This window comes from Lissotriton helveticus, chromosome 9, assembly GCF_964261635.1.
Source record: "Lissotriton helveticus chromosome 9, aLisHel1.1, whole genome shotgun sequence".
NCBI classification, from domain to species: domain Eukaryota; kingdom Metazoa; phylum Chordata; class Amphibia; order Caudata; family Salamandridae; genus Lissotriton; species Lissotriton helveticus.
The window spans coordinates 950,510,701-950,530,639 of NC_136070.1; the positions used below are offsets into that span (position 1 = coordinate 950,510,701).

General features: G+C 45.8%; 1 protein-coding gene across 3 annotated transcripts in view; it reads right to left on the reverse strand.

Annotated features, from left to right (window-relative positions):
- Positions 1-19,939, reverse strand: part of RNF123 (ring finger protein 123) — a 1,600,675-nt gene that overhangs the window by 677,011 nt on the left and 903,725 nt on the right. For all 3 annotated transcript variants that reach the window (XM_078661207.1, XM_078661208.1, XM_078661206.1), the window contains exon 33: positions 10,200-10,388. In XM_078661207.1, coding sequence (XP_078517333.1) covers positions 10,200-10,388 — 189 coding nt within the window. The remainder of the gene's footprint in view (positions 1-10,199; positions 10,389-19,939) is intronic.

Genomic DNA, 19,939 nt, shown 5'->3' on the forward strand with positions numbered 1-19,939 from the left:
GTCAGCGGACAGAATAGTGATGGTCTGGCCTACATGAAAAGGTGTTACCACTTTCAGTAGGAAAGAGGCACGTGCTCTCAGAACAAGTCTGCCTTGATTAAAGTCATGTGAGGTGGGTGAATAGAGAGTGCCTGCATTTTGCTAATCCTCCTCCTCTTGCGATCGGGTTGCCCCCTCAGGAAAGTCAAGACCTGCCGCCCCCATGACGCCCAAGAATGGTTTACAGACTAGTTGAAAATCCTTAAATTGGACTTTAGGCGTTCCGAACGCCATTGGAGACGCAATTATTGCCCCTCCTTGGGAGCCAAATACAAGCTTCTTTTGGCTAACTACAAGAAGGCTATTCTCTTAGCCAAAACCACCTATTTTTCGGAGAGAATATCTCTGTCAGCCAATAAGCCTAAGGAGATTTTCTCCATAGTCCGCAACTTAGTTGCTTCGGATAGGGCCAACCCTAACCTTATCCCTTCCCAAGCTCTCTGTCTGTCTCTTAACGACTTCTTTCTAGAGAAGATCGCGAAGATCAAATCCAATATTCCTCTAGCATCTTCACCACCTCTTTCCCCTGCTCTTCCTCTGTCCTCCTCGTCTCTCGATCAGTTTCCACTTATCTCTCTGAACTCTTTTCTGGCTCTACTTCAGGAAGTGAAGTCAGGCTCCCCGGCTGACAATGCTCCAGCTCGCATTCTGAGAGAGCTTTTCATTCACTGCTCTAATCCCCCTCTCTCCCTCCTTAATGCCTCTATCTCCTCAGGTCTAGTCCCGAAATTCTTCAAATCAGCTATAGTTTGCCTCATCTTAAAAAAGCCTGGTTTAGACCCCTCCCTTCCCTCCAACTTCAGACCCATTTCCCTTCTCCCTTACCGTGGGAAGATATTGGAGAGTCATATTACATCTTGTCTCTCCTCCTTCATTGAGGATAACCATCTCTGGGCCTCCCACCAAGCGGGTTTCCGCCCGGCCCACTCTACTGAGTCAGTGGTCCTGTCCGTCCTCGACGAGCTAAAGAGCAAGGCGGACTCCAACTTGCCTCAAGCCTTGGTGCTCCTTGACCTGTCCGCTGCGTTTGACATGGTCGACCATTCCATCCTTCTCAGCCGTGTCTGCGCAGCGGGCGTTCGGGGCACCGCCCTCTCTTGGCTCGCCTCTTTTCTTAAAGAACGGACTCAGGCTGTCCATCTCTCTGGCCACACTGCCCCAACCCGCTTGGTCCCTTGCGGGGTCCCCCAAGGTTCCTCCCTGTCCCCTCTTCTTTTTAATCTTTACATTCGTCCCCTTATTCTTTCCCTCCTTGACATGGGGGTCTCCGTATATAACTATGCGGATGACCTCCAGTTAGTTTTCGATCTTTCCTCTCCTCTGCACTCCTTACCTAAATTCCACTCCACTCTAGTTTTCATCTCGGAGTGGATGAACTGTAATCAACTCAAGCTTAATCTTGACAAGACGGAGCTGGTCCTGACTGGCCCCACCACCTCCCCTTGGTCGGCCGCCTTCTGGCCTCCCATCTTCGGCCCCCCGCCCGTAGCGGCGGCCTCCGCAAAGACCTTGGGTATTAAAGTCAGTCGGGACCTCTCCATGCATGCCCAGATTAGCTCAGTTGTTTCTTCCTGCTTTCTCTCCCTCCGGATTATCCGGAAAGTGTCCCGTTTCTTTTCCTTCGATGCCCTCAAACTTATAATTTTGGCAATGATTCTTTCCCGTCTTGATTACGGGAACAGCCTGTATGTGGGCATTCCGGCCTACGAACTACGCCGACTGCAGGCTATTCAGAATCAGGCCGCTCGTCTTATCCATCACCTGCCCAAGTCCTTTCACATCACTCCTGTTTTGAAATCCCTTCACTGGCTTCCCATCTGTCAGAGATCTCTCTTTAAGATGGGCTGCCTGGCCTTTATGGCTCGTACTCGCACTGCCCCGGCTTTCATCAATTCACTCATTATCCCCTACACTCCCAACCGTGCCTTTCGTTCCTCCAATCAATCCCTCCTCAATGTTCCGCGGTTTCGTAGATCTAAAACTGGAGGCACTAGATTCTCTGTATTAGCTCCTCGTTTCTGGAACAGTCTTCCTCTTTCGATCAGGTCTATCCCAGTCTACTCCCAATTCCGCAAAGCCCTCAAGACCCATCTGTTTTCCATAGCATACTCTGGCTGATCTCCTTCGGCAAATTCCATTCTCCTCAGCCCTCTACTTTCAGCGCCAGGAAGCCGCTTGGTCGCAGTGCGCTTTATTAAGAATTTTCTTCATTTCATTTAATTTCCTGGCCGATGTAATGGCCACTAGGAACACAGTTTTAATTGTCAGCAGACATAGGGGGCAACTGTACATAGGCCCGAAGGACGAGCACACCAAGAATGTCAGGACAGGACTTAAGTCCCATTGGAGCATGATATAGGGTCTTGGAGGGAACATATGTTGTAGCCCTTTGAGAAAACAAGTTGCAACAGGTGAAGTAAACAGGGATGGCTGGTCTGGTAACCGCAAGAATGCCAATATGGCCTAAAGATACCCTTTAACAGTGCCCAGAGCAACGCCTTGTCATGCTAACAAGAGAAAAATAACCCATTTCAGTCATACGTGCAGAAAGGGAATCAACATTTTGTGTAGCACATCAAGCCACAAATTTATACCAAGGGCAGGCATATACTGCCTTGGTTGACTGACACCTGACTGCCAGAATAACATCACATACTTCTGGAGGAAAGTCAAAACTATCAGCTGCCGCCCTTCAATCTTCATGCATGAAGGCGAAGCATGTGTACGTTCGGGTACAGGTCAGTGCCCTGTTGCTGTGACAGTAGATCTTCCCAAAAGGGCAGCATAGAGGACCAATGCTCATGCTCAGGTCTTTGAGATACCATACTCTCCATTCCCAATCTGGGGCCACCAGAATTACTTGGGTCTGGTCATTTCTGATCATCCTGAGAACTCTAGGCACAATTGGCATCAGAGGAAAGGCGTACAGAAGGCCTACGCTCCACTCAAGATGAAAAGTGTCACAGAGCGGGAGTCACCTTGGAAACTCAAGTAAGCAGAAGTGCTGACATTGCTTGTTCTTAACGGTAGCAAATAGATCTAACTAAGGTTCTCCCCAATCTCTGAAGAGACCTTGCACTACCTCCAGTTGGAGATCCCATTGTGATCCGCTAGGCATTGATTGTGAGTTTGTCCACTCTGGTGTTGAGACCCCACCAGATAAAGGCTCTCACGTTCCAGTCATGTCCAGAGATATAGAGCCTCTGGGCACCGAGTCCATGACCCTGCCCTGCATGTTATAATATCACATGGCGGCCGTGTTGTCCATGAACACCTGAACTATCCTTCCCTTGATGGAAGTAGGAAAGGCTTTCAAAGCCAGCCGGATCACCGTCATCTCGAACAGATTTATGTGGAGCTGAGACTCCTCGGGAGACCAGCGTCCTCTGATCTCCACCTCTCCCAAATAGCAGGGGCAGCCCAGGAGTGAAGCATCGGTCACTACAGTCAACTCTGAGTGGGGAAGGGAGAGGGGTCTGCCGCTGACCTAATTACAGTTCACCAGCCACCACTTCAGTTCTTTTGCAGTTCCCTCTGATTTCTGAACCATGTCAGAGAGATTCCCTGATGCTGCACCCACTGGAACTTCAAGTCTCACTGGAGAGCTGGCATATGCCAGCGAGCAGGTGTTACCAGCAGGATGCAGGAGGCCATGAGGACAAACAGCCTCAGAGTCAGTCTGACCAAAATCCAGGATTGACGCAGAAATATTAGAATCATACCCTAAATTTTCTGGACTCGTCGTATCCAGAAAAGCTCTGATGAAAAGGGAGTATCTGGGAGGGAGTCAGGTGTGACTTTGGCACGTTGATAGTGAACCACAGCAAATGCAGGAGATTCAGCATTATCTGGGGGCGGGAGAAGACAGACTATGGCAAGCCTGCCTTTAGCTGTCAATCATTGAGGTAGGGGACGACTGGAACCCGACCTCTGCAAGTGTGCTAAAACCACCACCATCACCTTGGTGAAAAACCCAAGGGGTGCTAGTGAAGCCAAAAGAGAGCAAAACAAACTGTTAATGCTTGTGGCCCACCATGACCGCATGTAGCATTTATGGGCAGGCAGAATGGGAATGTGTAATTTGGTGTCCTATTATTCCAATGCTAGCATCCAGTCTCCAGGGTCTAGGGCAGGCAGAACCTGAGCTACTATGAGCGTCTTGAATTTCTCCTTCTTCAGGAAGAAATTAAGACAGTGCAAGCCTAAAATAGGGTGGCTGCCACCATCTTTCTTGGGCACCAGAAAGTAGTGGCAATATCAACCACAACCTACTTCTGGCTAGAATGGCAATGTCTCCCATGAGGCTCGTGGGAAATGCTTACGTGGCCACAAAAGGACTGGGGAATCTGTTGGCCTTGGTGGCTGGATGGGAATGGACACGGTTGGTAGCCCCTATCATTGCCACAGAAGGGGCAAAAGGCAGAATGGGATGGCGTGGCGCCATGGAGCGGCCCAAGAACCTGGCAGTGGCTCGGTTGTCCTTTAAGTGCTCCAGCGCTGAATCTGCCTTCTCTCTGAAGAGAAGGGTGCCATTGAATGGCATGTTTGTAAAGGATGTCTGGACAGCCCCCGAAAAGTCAGAAGATCTCAGCTATGCATGGTGCCTGACTACCCAACTACCACCAATGATGCAATTGCTCTGCCTAGCGAGTCAGTCGTATTCAGTCCACAGCAGTGGTGAAATTTGCTGCGTCTCTGCCACAGCCTGTGACAGTCTGGCTAAGGCCTCCCCGAGACCATGGGCAGCACTTGTGCAATCGAATCCCAAAGCCTGGGGCTGTATTGGCTGAAGAGGCATGCAGTGTTCACCAACTGCAGTGCAAGTCTGGCAGAAGAGAACATTCTCTTGCCAAAGGTGTCCAACCTCTTGGATTCCCTGTCCGGTTGTGTGGTAGGGTACGTGCCAGGTAGGTAGAGGCCTGAACGACCAGACAATCTGGAGTGGGTGCAGTGTGAGGAAAGCTGGCTCACCTGGAGTGGAGCGATAGCAGCAGGCAATTGTCTTGTGCACAGGCACCCCAGTGCAGGGTTTGGCCTAGGCCCTGAGCAGGACATCAGTGAGTGCTTTGTTAAAAGGGAGGAGAGGTTCTGAGGGGGAGGCTATCGGCTGAAGCATTTGTCTTGACTGCCACTGAGGGCAGCGTAAGGTCCGGAACCTCAGCCACCCTCCTTATCACCATAGCAAAGGAAGACCCTTAAAGAAAGAACCCTGAAAACACCAGACTCTACTTTCAAGAAGGAATGAAAGACGTCGCAGCCTGGATGAACGAAAGCTGCCTAAAACTGAACTCGGAGAAGACGGAGGTCCTCGTTCTTGGTCCCTCCCCCATGGCGTGGGACAGCTTCTTGTGGCCCCCTGCCCTCGGTAACCCACCCACCCCAACAGACCACGCCCGGAACCTCGGCATCATTCTAGACTCCTCCTTCACCGTGACCCGCCAGATCAACGCCGTCGCCTCGACCTGCTTCAACTCCCTCTGCATCCCCCGCAAGACCTTCAAGTGGTTACCCCACGAATGCAGAAAGACCATCAGGCACACACTTGTAACTAGCAGGCTGGACTACGGTTACATCCTTTATGCTAGAATCAACAAAACCCTGCTACACAGACTCCAGACCATCCAAAACACCGTAGCCAGACTCGTCCTCGGAACCCCATGACACAAGCACATGACCCCGCACCTACGAGACCCCCACTGGCTCCCCATTGAAAAGAGAGTTTCCTTCAAGCTACACACCGACGCCTACAAATCCCTCCACAACACAAACCCAAATAGCTCAATGAAAGAGTCTCCTTCCACGTACCCAATAGGAACCTCCGCTCCGCCGACCTGGCCCTGGCAGGGACCCCACGAATCTGCAGCATCAGAGCAGGGGGAAGAGCCTTCTCCTACCTTGCAGCAAAGACCTGGAACGAGCTCCCAGTCAACATCAGACGCTCATCCTCTCTTCACACCTTCAGGAAGAACCTCAAGACCTGGCTCTTCGACTAATCCGGAGCTGCACCCTCCTCCCCCAGCACCTCAAAACCCTCCTGGGTGAGTAGCGCGCTTTATAAACCTCTTATTGATTGATTGTCTGAGGCGCTGTCTAGACCACTGGCATCGGCTAGTTCCTCACACCAGTTATCTTCAGCTTATCAAGGATGTTGGTGTAACCAGAAGAATCCTCAGATCCTTCCCAATCCCAATCATACCTCTCCAAGACTGTCGAAAAAAGGGGGCATTGGCTCAGACTCGGAAAGTCGGGTTCCAGTCAGCACCAAAGTCAACATCTGTTGACGCTGATCCGGAGTCGGGTATAATTATGAGGTCGCCATTGAGAGAGCTGCAACAGGTACTAGGGAAGGCTGAGGTATCAAGATTGTAGTAGTTTCGGATCCAGAACTAGATCTAGGGGGCCCAACTGGCACCAAGGGTGGAACTGCTGGCAGAAATCCAGTGGGGGCACCCGCCGAACCTATGGAGCAAAAAGGCGCTGCAGAGGGCTGGGACCCCCAAAAATAAAGTGCATGGCCGCATAGAATTCCCAGAGTGCGATAGGGGTCACTCTGGCTCCCGAAAACTCTGGGAGGCATGGAGCAACCTAGAGGCATGATCCACAGGAGAGCGGGGCCTATAGTGACCTTGTTCCCACACCACATCCAAAGATTTGGAAAGGCGCATTGAAGTTGAGGAGAGCTCCAACTTCTTTGTGTTTCTGTACTTTTTGTCGGACTTACCCGACGACTTCGAGTGTGATGACAAGCACTTTGCATGACTCTGCGAATGGGCCTGGGACCTTCTTCGCAACAGGGTCCTGAAGCGCTGTGGAAGAGACCCGGGCTGGGTGACCCAGCTCTTTAGGATGTGCTCATTTTGCACCTTGGGGTTCATGTTGCGGCAGTCCTCGCGGATCTTGGAGTCGTGATCTGGCTTCAAGCACCAAAGGCAAACCAAATGGGGGTCTGTCACATACATCTGTCTGTGACAGGATCCATAGCATTTTAAAGGACACCTTAACACACTGAAGACAAAGCTTCGAACAAAGGCATGACAAAATGTCGAAAAAGTAAGTAAAAAATTGACTGGAGTAGTACTCTATGCATCTCCACTGATTGGTGCGGAAAGAAAATAATTGGTGTCAGCACACTGGGGTGGCACCCACCTAGGCACAGCACAAGTAACTTTTGGCGCAGCCGATGCAGAGCAGAACAAAGCCGATTTACAGATATTTCACTGCGTTGCAAACACTGTCTCTCTCTCGACGTCAGTGTTTGCCCCTTAATAATTTAGCTTTTAATGGGGGGGCTGCCTGCTCCACTTCTAAGCATTTCTCCACCAGCAACTGCAGGGCTTTTTAATTAGGCACTGCAACACAGGCCAAACATGTCTGTTGGCAGGAAGGATGCAGCATGAAGTCTGCATATCACCAGTGCCGCAGACTAGCTCGCAGAGGTACGGCTCGAAAAGTTTCCAGATCCAGTCTGATGCAAGGGGAATGTTCTAAGGTAAGGAATCTGCAGCCAGTAGTCTCTATCAGATACATTTTCTTGTTTTAAATATGTGGCAAGTTAAAACTCCTCCCACAAAGTAGGAAATGTAACTATTCATGAAGACAAAGTTTCCAGACGTTGCCCAAAATAAGATTATCCAGTCGGCCCTCTGTAAAAAATTATTTCCGGAACCAAAATGTTCAAGCTAAGTGTTCAGTGGGGAAGCTGAACATCCGCCACCTGAGGTATGCGGGGGATGGGAGGAGGAGCTCTCATAAGAGAACAGTTTTTTTCTTAGAAAATAATTTTGCATTTCTCAAGGCCTGAAATGTTAAGCAAATGCAAAAAGTCGCAAGCTAGTTGACTTTTAAACTTTCCAAACACCTCCATGAAACCCATCTATTCGATGGGATTTAAATAATAGAAATGTCAAAGTTCTGGATGGTTCCTAAAGATGTACCAACTTATAAAAATGTCCATCTACTGTTTTAAATAGAATAACACCCATATTTAAAAAAAGACCCAAAAACAGAGTACTTTTAAAGTTTTGCATACATATCATTTCCCTTACAAAAGTCAAGAAGAGAATGCATCCTCAGAGCCCATATTTCATGTGGGTCATCTTAGGGGCCACCATTCCCTAAGCACATACTTCTGACTGCTGCTTGCTGCCTGCCACTGTCTGGCTAGAGCGGACTAATGCATAACTCCCTCTCTCTGTCACTTTATGAAGAGAGATCAATGCACAGCTCCCTTCCTCTAAGCTGCCTCTGGCCCCTACTAAAGGGACAGGACCAGCACTGTGAATCAATGTTTCAAACAAAAGCATTGCTGCACTGCCAGCAGCCAGCTACTTTGTCAAAAAAACAGTACAGGAGCCAAGAGTTTGACTTTTTGGTAAATTCCAGACCACATCTTTCAGTTCAGAAACCCATTATTTATTGCTCAGTAAATTACAGAATGAGAACAGCCTTTCAATTTCATTTCTCAGGACTTAATCATCCTGAAAATAACCCACAAATTATGTCATGCATGAAAAAGCCTTGCATCACCACAAATACACCGTCAATGCAGCCTAATAAAGTAACATTTTACTTTCAATGCAGATTTTCCACATCGCAGCAAACATAGCAATCCAAGAGTTCGGTTTTGCCTGTAGATTCATTTTCAATACCCAGATATTGAAAAAAATATTTTTCTCCTTATGGGCCAGGACGGCACTGCACAAAAAAAGAATTATCCCCCCAGAATGTGTCTGATGAGACTCTGTGTTGATCCACCATCACATGAATTGATCTTATGAGTGATTCTTGTGAGCATGGTCAATATGCAGCAATATTTAGTTTTAGTGAAGGAGGAAGGATGGAAAAAGTTACTGTGTGTCAATTCACAATCCGAATTTGAAATAGAGCCAGCATTGTCTCTCCTTTTGAAAAATTCTATTTACTAGTCTTTTAAATTGCCCGTTATTTGCTATAAGCCCCGTCCTTGTAGATGCATTCTGATTCATCACACATACCACCTAAACAGCATTGTCTAAAACTGTGATAATGCTAGAGAACTTTATCTGTTTAAAACAAAGGCCAGGACTGAAGCGAAAGGATGTTTCATTCCACTTTGTCGAAGTGAAAAGTGGCAGTATCATATTACTCAAGGAATATCATGTGGAAATGAGACTGTCAGCTACTTAACCCCTTCCACACTGGGCTCGTCATGAGGTAGCCTCCTGCTACGCTGATGACGTGCCCAGCTCGTCATGTAACATGTGTTTTTGTTGCTTCCAGCACACAGCGGGAAAATGCATAGCATCGATGTGGTTAACCTGTGCTATGCCTGTATGCTCGAGGTAACTTATTCATGAACGATACAAGGATGGAGCAGTACAGGGCTCAGTGATTATAGGTTGTCTTTAACAGTTATAGGCAGATCCGACTCAAGACACACTTTCAAAAGAAGGTCCCTCCAGCACCAGACAATTGCTTCAACCCGGTTGACATTCAATAAACCAAAGTTGAAAGACTCATGGTAAGCACCTGAAGGCTCACATGAGAACTTTGGTCTCCAATCACCACCATTATCATAAATTCATGCCAACATGTCCATCAAGCATTATGGCCCTTAATGTCTCTCTGTCACTTTTCCTGTGTTAATGAAGTCTGTAATGAGAAATGAACCACCTCTCTCGCTCTCCATCCTCAAGGCTACAGCTGAGCAAATGATAATTAAACTAATGTTCTGGATTTGTGGTCAGGCAGGATGATTAAACCAGTGATTTCAACAAAGCAAGGTGCCGACTAATCACTGAGTAGGACAAGAGTTCCTTAATGTTAACTCTTTCAACTTAAGAGGTGTTTACCTGTCACTGAATTAACGTTCAACCTGATATTTCTGCATTTCCTAAAACTTTAAAGGGGTTCATGAAGACTGTGCAAGTACAAAATACTTATAAATAGTCAAAGTAGGCCAAAAACATAAGCTAAGCTATGCTTTGTGGCACTCTGTAATTTCCCAATGAGCTTTTGGTATGGGTCTTGTTATCAGTTACACTGTGTCAACAACAACAATTCTTGTGATTCTTTTCTTATTGTTAAATGAGTTGTTTGCATTATATGAGGGCTTGCTTGATTGAAGGGGTTATGAAAAGAAGAGTTACTAAAGAAGAGTGCAAAGAAAATGCATTCTGTACCTGTGCCAGCCGCCTCAAAAGCAGTTCGGATGAGGGCCGGCGCCAGTCCAGGAAGATTTCAGGTACCAAAGTAACTGTCATCTCAAGAACACGGAGCAAGCTCACTGAAAGATCGAAACACGTGGCGCAGACCTTCAACTGACGACTGTCCACAAAGTTTCTTTCTAGTCGCTCTGCTGCTTGCTGGATCTATAACAGAAGAGAAATAGAAATCATAAGCATGCATATTTCTTAATTGTCCTATCATTTGTTTTTTAAATGTTTTTATTGACTTTGACAATTTATCCCCCCCCCCCCCCCGACAGGCAAACTTTCTGTTCATTAACATCATGAACTTTACGTTGTGTTTGTCATATTTAAATATACATTATAGAAAATTTACAAAATAAAATATATTCCCAGCATCACGAAAAAACCAATTAAAGCAGTAACATGAATACATTACAGTATCGATAATAAATCAGTTTTGTAGAGCTCGCCAGTGTGTGAGAGGAGTCCAGATTTTCATACCCCTTTCGCGTCGCCGTCTGCCTTTACGCTTATATATTGCTGTCTCGATATTATGCACAGCTAAGAGCCTGGCTAGCCACTGTTGGAAAGTAGGTGGTAGCTGGTCTAGCCAAGCCGAGGCTAGGCATAGCCGCCAAACGGCCATAGCGACAAATATAAAATCGTGGCCGCTCTCAAGATTATCTGGATCCTCCACCCCAAGTACCATTAACTCTGGTGACAAGGCAACCTTTCTGTGAAGAACTGAAGTTAGGAACCTCTCTATATTTTGTATCAAAGGTATTAACACCGGGCAAGAGGCAAAGATATGGATGGAGTCTGCCTTAAATAGGTTGCATCTCGGGCAGCAAGTCCCTTTACTGGTTCCCCATTTTGCAATTTTATCGGGTGTATAGTAAAGAAAAAAACAGGTTTTATAAAATTGTGCCTGGAGTCTGGTCAAAATAAGAATGGTTTGAGCTAGCTGATAGGAGTACAAAAATCCTTCTTTAGAGATCTCGAGTTTACCTTGCCACCTCGTTGCCGTTTTATCTAGATCATCAGGGAACCTGTCCTGCAATGACACATACACTCCACCTATTGACTGTTTCCTTGAATGTATAATTGTCTCCACTACAATAGATTGTTCCCCGAGTGTCCTTGCTCCAGATTTGTGAGTTAGGAAGTCCCTAATTTGGAGATATTTAAAAAAATCCCGCCAGTCTAAACCAAATTCTCCCTTCAGAACTTCAAACGATTTGATCCCCTGATTAGTATAAAAATCCCCAAGTTGTGTAATTCCTAAATTATACCATTTATTAACGCAATTATCTTTAAAGATTGTTGGTGGAAGAGTTGGGTTGTTTAGTACCAGAGTGTAATATGAGAATCGTCCTATGCCTAGTACTTTTTTTACCGCCTTCCATACCTTAAAACAGCTATAGAGAGTCTTGAATTTGACCTTTTTGTGGTAACTGTCATGTATGTGTCTCCAAAAGTAGCCATAGCAGGAATTCCCCACCAATAGCTGAAAGATTGAAGCGGTATGTAGCTCTATGTTGTTCCCCCCTTGCAATAATTCCTTACTGTAAAGTAATACACATGACCAGTAATAGCTCCTTAAGTTGGGAAGTGCTAACCCACCTCTGTCCTTAGGAAGGCTAAGATATTTATATGCTCGACGGGGTTGAGCGTATGACCATATAAATCTAGAAAAGGTACGTTCCCTTGTTGTAAACCACTGATTAGAGAACTCTAGGCAAATTGCCCTGAATAAATATAATATTTTAGGAAAGTACACCATTTTAATTGCATTTGCTCTTCCGATAATGGACAGGTGAAGATTGTCTAACCGTTGTAGATCCTTTTGTATCGTGTTCAACATTGGCTTAAGATTTATGTCCACTACTTCCTCTAGCTTTGAAGAGATTGTGACACCCAAGTATGTCGCTCCCTTTGTGGTAAATAAATAAATAATACCTCTCTTTTTGACTAGACATATATCATAACAGATAGCTCAATAAATAAGAGTCAAGATTCGAGGTAGTAGGAGTTTTGCAGGTTTAATACAGCATAAAGGACAGGAACAGGACAACCTGCATAGGAATAGGATGACAGGGCCCAGCAGCTGCTGGGGCTGGGTCTGGGATGAGCGCGCTGACTTTGAATAACAATACATGAGCATATATACATAACGCAAACACATAGCATTACATTGCAGTAGGCGTAGCAGTGGGTGGAGCAGAAGGCGTGACGCGTAGCAGTCGCGAAAGATAAGGGCGAAAGTAGGTGTAACTGGGCGTATACATAGACATGTGATGCAAACGTAATAGAATATGTCATGAATAGGGCGGAAACCATGGAGGGGGCTACCTAAGGAGCCGGGACCTCTAACCTGATGGTGCGCGCAAACTAGCAATGACGTATCACTAGGAGAAGCTGGGGGCTATGAACTCTGTGCTAGGAGCAGAGACTGAAGTCTGGAGAGTCAGGGCGACATGTACCTAAACAGTATCTAGTATCTGATGTTTAGAGAACATGTTGATATAAACTAGAAGTCAGGAGAGGAAAGGCTAACTTGATTCTAAGACTGGACCATGCATTATTCTACATGTAGTGCGTGATGAAGAATATTAAATGACCATTAAATGCAGTATTTCTCTAACGTGGAGACGTGAAGGCTAGACAATGACGGAAACTATTGATGCAGTTCAGTAGCTTAGGAATGCAGAGAAGGAGGACTGAACTGATAACTGGAATCATAACATATTCTTGGCAGACTCAGAGACTGAGCCAGGCTGGACCGGGCACTGCGAGGCAGGAAGTAAGTGAAGGGTCGAGGATACAGGTGGGGGCTGTATCGCTCCTCAGCGAGGCTTCAGGAGACAGGAGCTGAATCTGGTGTCCAGGCCCTTTTGAGGCCTAGAAACGGGGACTTTACAATGGAATAACGTGCACACTGAGAAACGTGGCAACGTAGCTTTACATAGGCCTGATATTCGTAGTATTCACGAGGACTGGAAACTGGCATACTAGAGGTGGACACAACTGTAATTGCGTCATTAATCGAACATGGGGAATGCATATGCATATTTAATCATGCACACACAACATATGATGGATGACACGTAGGGACACAGAACATGGCAAAATTTACTTTTCCACATTCCCTCCTTGTCACTACGTTTCCATCAGGAAACATCAATATTCATGATACCGTCTATCATTTCATACAGTATCATTTGCTCGTCTCGAATTATCCTGGAACGGGATTTAGAACGGGGCTTGGGACTAGGAATACAAGAGGTAGCACAAATGCCGCAAATCGCAGGGCCACATTGTATACAGAGGCAGCAGCTGAATATGATCGCTACTGCAATACCTAGAAAGGACAAGACTTTCCATCCCCATGCGGAAATTATATTCCAGAACCAACCGGACCATGTCCAGGTGCCTGGATCTTGGTGTAACAGATGGGAAATTTTATGGAGTCTGGTTATAGCTGAATAAACAGACGGCGCGTTATTTGGAATGAAAATGCAGCAACTAGATCCGATGACTCTACAGGCCCCGCCCCTATCGGCCAGTATGACGTCAAGGACGAGACGATTCTGTAAAACGACAAATCTCATAGCAGATTGCTCTTCAGTTAAGTTACCTAGAGCAGAGGCAGTCTCATTTACTACAGCTTCGAGGGTTCTGGTTAACCTACGGATCAGTTTACTATTCTGGATAGGTCCTATAAAGAAAAAGAAACCTCTGTTGAAATCTGTATACTGTTCTAGAGCAGTTTCAGTATAATCGACAATTGGGGACTCCCTTCTATGTCTAATGTGTACTAGATGTGTATTTCTATGATAATCAGGTGGGGCTAGAAAAACTGGTGGCAGTAGGAAGGCAATGTAACAGGTTCCCTCCCAATCGAGGGGCAAACGAACATATGCGGTTTGACCACAAATAAAATAAGAATGACGTGAAGCTTTAAAGATAGATTTCCCACTGTCACTATACTTGACAATAGTAGTACAATCACTATGTCCTACGTGTATGGAACCATAATTTCGGACACATAATTCGCCTTTGACTGGTAGTACTGAAATAGCAGGTAAGTCTGGAGTAGTATCAGACTGAACATTCAGGACCATGAAATTCGAAGAATAGTTTCCTAGATTATATACTTCATTTTCTAGATCCAAACCTGTTCTGTGGGGGAGACCTTGCTTGTCTGGAAAACATGTATTGTTAAGAAAAGACATATCTGTTGAGGATGACGTTAACGTGGACCATGCTCCACACGAACCATTATGTGAAAATGGATAAGGAAAAAGTGGCAGGACTCCCTTCGGGGTCTGGAAAGGGGGGAGTCGACCACACACCCAACAATTAGTGGCATTGCTGGACTGGTGTGAGTAATGTAACATGCGGATAAATGAGTTATTTCGCATAGCGAGGCGGTAAGAGAGTTCATGAGGGGGCAGGTCACTAAACGTGTGCTCTACTGTAGCATTAGCAGACTTATTTACATGTGAAACTGGGAAACATAGGTAAAATGCATAACTGGTGCAGGAAATCATAAGGCTGGAAAACAATATGAAACATAGAAAAACGATACATCGGATTGAGTTTTGACTAACTCTCTCACTATGGGGGTCTATTTTATACATGTCAGAAACAGTCTAACCGTTTCACCTAGGGGAGGACTTAGACAATCAAACTGACTGACTTATTTTACTAGACCGGAGTTTTAGCTTGTACTCCTGTTGCGGAGTTTTCTCTAACAGGGGAGGGGTTGTAGCAATGTCTTTTGCGGGACAGTCCTTGAGAACAATGCTTTGGCAATCCTTCAAATCCTGGGAAATGTTCTTTAAGACGGGTTTCAGTCCATTAAAAAGTTTAATATGAGAAAGGTGCACCCAGCCTTTGCGTCCTTCCAACTTCACGGCTGTACGGGTGGTGAGGAGGACCTGTCGGGGCTCTTTCCAACGAGGCTCCAGCGGACTTGATCTGTCAAAGTTGCGGACCATCACCATGGATCCTGGAACGATTTCGTGCGGTGCCACCTCGGTATTGTCTGGAAATGCGGCGGCAACCTGTGAACGACATGAGTTGAGGGCAGACATCAAGGAAGCTAGGTAATCTGTCAGCATATTACTTGAAACATCGGTAATACTTCGGGGTCTAGGAGTACCCCACATGTTAGGGGGGCGGCCGAAAACGACCTCATACGGGGACAGACCTGATCTGGAATGTGCGACCATGCGCATATAAAATAAAGCGACTGGTAGAGCTACTAGCCAGTCCACACCTTTTTCTTTACACACTTTTGCAATACGGATTTTCAGGGTCTGGTTATGTCTCTCTACAAGACCGGCTGCTTCAGGATGGCGTACACAATGAAACTTCCACTGGTACCCTAACAACAGGGAAACATGCTTCATGAGTTCAGGTGAGAATGGCTGGCCGTTGTCAGAATATACGACTCTAGGGAGTCCATAACGAGGGAAGAACTCACGAACCAACTGCTTGGCAGTGGTCGCGGCTGTGTAATCTGGGACTGGATATGCTTCTGTCCACCTGGACAAAGCGCATACAACTACAAGAACATACTTGAAACCTCGACATCGCTCCATCTGAATATAATCCATCTGGAGGACTTCAAAAGGGTGGTCAGGGGGCTGGAATCCACCTTGTTCCACCGGGACACTTTTACCTGGATTAAACTGACAACATATCATACAGGTACGGACTTTCTGCTTGGCTGCAGCTCGTAAATGCTTGTTAAACCAAATGTTCTGGATACTGTCTAACATAGCTTTTTCTCCTAAATGTGCTGGACTATGTGCGGTATTAATAATGACTTGAACCATAGAGTCGGGGAGAAACCATGTGGCTCTACCCTTTGTTAACCATCCTTGATCTGTCTGGACCCCTCCTTGTTCGGACCATTTCTTGATTTCTTCGGGAGTAGCATGTAACTGGATATCTATGACATCTTGTGTAGGGTCCTTAACTGTCATACATGTGGTCGGATCTGGAGTATGTGTCTGATTAACTGGAATGTCTAGAGTCTGTGCTGTAAGCTTGGCTGTGCGATCTGCTAGATCATTACCTTGGGAAATAATGTCAGTAACTTTCGTATGTGCTTTGCACTTCATGATAGCGATAGATGTCGGCAAATGTATGGCATCTAACAGAGCTTGAATAAGGAGACCATGCTGAATCTTGGTTCCATGAGAAGTCATGAAACCTCTCTCCTGCCAGAGCACTCCGAAGTCGTGTACAACTCCAAATGCGTAACGTGAATCTGTGTAAACATTAACTTTCTGGTTCTTGGCATGTATACAGGCTTGTGTCAGAGCAACTAGCTCTGCTGCTTGAGCGGACAGGGTGTCAATACGGTGTGTTTCAATAACTTCGGTGTCAGTAGTCACTGCATACGCGGCGACTAGTTCTCCTGTACTTGTTCTCATACATGAACCATCCACATAAAGTGTCAGGTCGGGGTCTGGTAACGGAGTATCTGTCAGATCTTGTCTTGGCTTTGTCGTAATGTTAACTACTTCCACACAGTCATGTGGGTCAGGATTCGAAGTAACTGATGGTAACAGTGTAGCAGGATTTAAAATGTTGCAGCGTCTGATTTCTATGTGAGGCTGGAACAGTGTCAATTCATAACCTGTTAAACGTGCAATTGTCAAGTGCTGAGTTTGTGTTCGGTTTAAAAGAACTTCCACGGAATGTGGAACTTGTACTGTCAAGGTATGTCCTAAGACTATGGAATCACTTTGTCTGATAGCTAGGGCTGTGGCTGCAACTGACTTGAGGCACGCAGGCAGAGCCTGGGCTACAGGATCTAATGTGCTCGAAAAATAAGCACAGGGCTTGTATTGTCCTGCTTGATCTTGTGTGAGAACAGATAATGCTGTACCTTCACGTTCAGTGACGAAAAGTGTAAAAGGCTTACTGTAGTTCGGTGTTGCTAGAACTGGAGCTTGGCATAGGGCTTTCTTTAACTCATTGAAACTAAGTGTATGTTCAGATGTCCAAGGGAGGACAGTCGATACGGCTGCCTCCTGTGTCGTTAACTGTATCAGTGGTTTGGCTAGAAATGCATACTGGGGAATCCATTGTCTGCAGTAAGAAGTAAGGCCAATAAAAGCACGTACCTCCTTCTGGGTCTTGGGCTGAGGAAGACTCGCTATTAACTGGATACGGTCTGGTGTCAACTGCCTACCCCTCTTGGACAGTAAGTGTCCTAAGTAGACCACTTGCTGGACACAGAATTGAAGCTTCGAAGGGGACACCTTGTGCCCCATCTCGGCTAGGAAATACAAGACTGTAAGTGATGCTCGCTCGCAAGCACGTTCAGAACGGGCTGTGATCAGTAGATCATCGACATACTGGAGCAGGGCAGTGTCAGTTGGCATGTGAATGTTGTCTAGTTGTCTCTTGAGTGCTTGACTGTAAATACTAGGACTTTCTGTGAAACCTTGAGGAGCTCGTGTAAACATATAGCTCCTTCCATTTAAACAAAATCCGAAAAGGAACTGGCTGTCTGGATGAATAGGAACACTGAAAAATGCGTTCTTGAGGTCTATGACAGTGAAGAACGTGGCTTCGGAATCAATGGCTGTCAATAGGGAAGAGATGTCTGGGACAACTGGGTACTGCGGAATAATACATTTATTAAGCTCTCGTAGGTCAATCACTAATCGATATACTGGGGGTGCATTTGGATCAGTACGTTTCATGACTGGAATGATCGGAGAATTACATACATTGGAGTCAGTTTCTACAACCACTCCTTGAGCCATGAGCTCGTCAATAATTTTGGATAAGGCTGCTACAGCCTCAGGTGGCAATCTGTACTGTCTGATTCGTGGTAACACTACACCTGGCTTGAGAGTCACACGATAGGGTGTGATTTGCATGTAACCTACATCAGTTGAACCTTGCGCCCATAAGTGCTGCGGAACATTAGACAGTCTTGAATCAAAATCTCGTAATACATAGTGACCCTTAAAGTCACGTAGGAACAATCGTATTCCCTCTGGGGAACAGCATATAACTGCACCTAACTCTTTCAGTGTTTTAATGCCTAATAGGTTTTCTGGACATGACTTAGTAAGTAACAGATCAGTAGTACAAGGTTTTCTGGACATGACTTAGTAAGTAACAGATCAGTAGTACGGGACAATGGACCTACTTCTAGAGTAACTGGCTTTGAAATCTCATTTTCGATAGGTTTTCCTGAAAATCCAAGGGAAACATTTCTTGAGCCTGAGAGCGGAGCCCCTGGAACTTCGGCGTGACTAATTGTGGTCCTACTTGCCCCTGTATCGATCAAAAACTTTCTGTCTTTCCCTAATACTTGACTGTGAACATAGGGACCTTCTTGATCTACAGGTATCTCGATGAGAGGCAAGCCTACCTCCCTCTCTAGGCTGTTTCATGAATACTGCTGGTACTCTGGATACTCAGACTGTGCATACTGGTACATCTGCGATGTAACATGCTGTGTTGCAGCGATAGGCTGCGGTGCGGTAACTGTCTGTGGTGCATTCTGTGACTGAGGAGTCTGTGAAACTTGTTCTTGTCTAGGCGGACGTGGTCTTTCTTTAGTCTTACCAGTAGCTATGTTGTGTTTCAGAACTGCACACTCATTTATAAAATGACCTGGCTGTTTACAATAATTGCAGTTCCCTTTAACGGGAGCTGCAGGGTGACTGGCTTGATTCGGACCCCTCTTCTGACTGTCTTGAGGAACAGATTGTGCAACTAGTACTTTCATTTTCGTATCTTTCATACGTTTTCTTTCGTGTTCTTGCTCTTCTCTGATTCAATTCTGGTGGTATTGGAGCATTTGCAACATCTGGGACGGGGTATTAGCTTGCCAGGTACTTTCGACTTTCAGAACTCGATTTTTAATTTGTGGACTTGAATTCTCGACTAATTTGGTAACAAAAAGGTGAGGGTATGACTCACTACTTGTCTTGAGGCCACTGTTGATGCTGAAACATTTTTCACATCTAGAATAAAAATCACTAATATCCTCATCTTGCTTCTGTTTACAGGCTGAGATTGCATCCCAGTCTTCTTTTCTAGTTGTCAATAATCGGGGTAAAACTTGTATTAATAATTCTGGTAATTCTTTACATTTATCTCCAAGACCGGTACCTGGTACTCGTGCCTTATCTTCAGCTTCTAGAACTGCCCAATCGATCTTTTTCTCTCCCACCTCCCATTCTTTTTCCTTGAGCTTTTCATACACCCCTGCGGGCAGCAGAACCTTTAACATTTTAATTATATCTGGGTATGTGTATTCTCCCATACGGAGCATGTCTTTTAATTCTCTATGGAACCCTGCTGGATCTTTGTCATGACAGGGAATTAATTTCTTCATCTCGAGGAGTTCCATCTTTGTAATCGGAGTGTATACAAACACTCGCTGCATTTCGCCACCCGTTCCTTTAACTGGGTGGACTTCTCGTAACGGATTCTGTCTCTCCATGTAAAATGGTTTACCTTCTGGAGGTGAGGCATGAACAAAATGCGGGTTCAAAAACGTCCTATATTTGTGGCGCTGTCCTAGAATGACACTAATTAAATCGGTACCTAGACCTTTCCATCTATACTGGAGTAACTCGTTCAGGACATCATGTAACGGGCCTGGATCAGAGTGTTGACCCTCATACAAAGTAATGAGGTGCTGAATCATATACATACCCACCAGTCGTTGCTCGGCTGGGGGC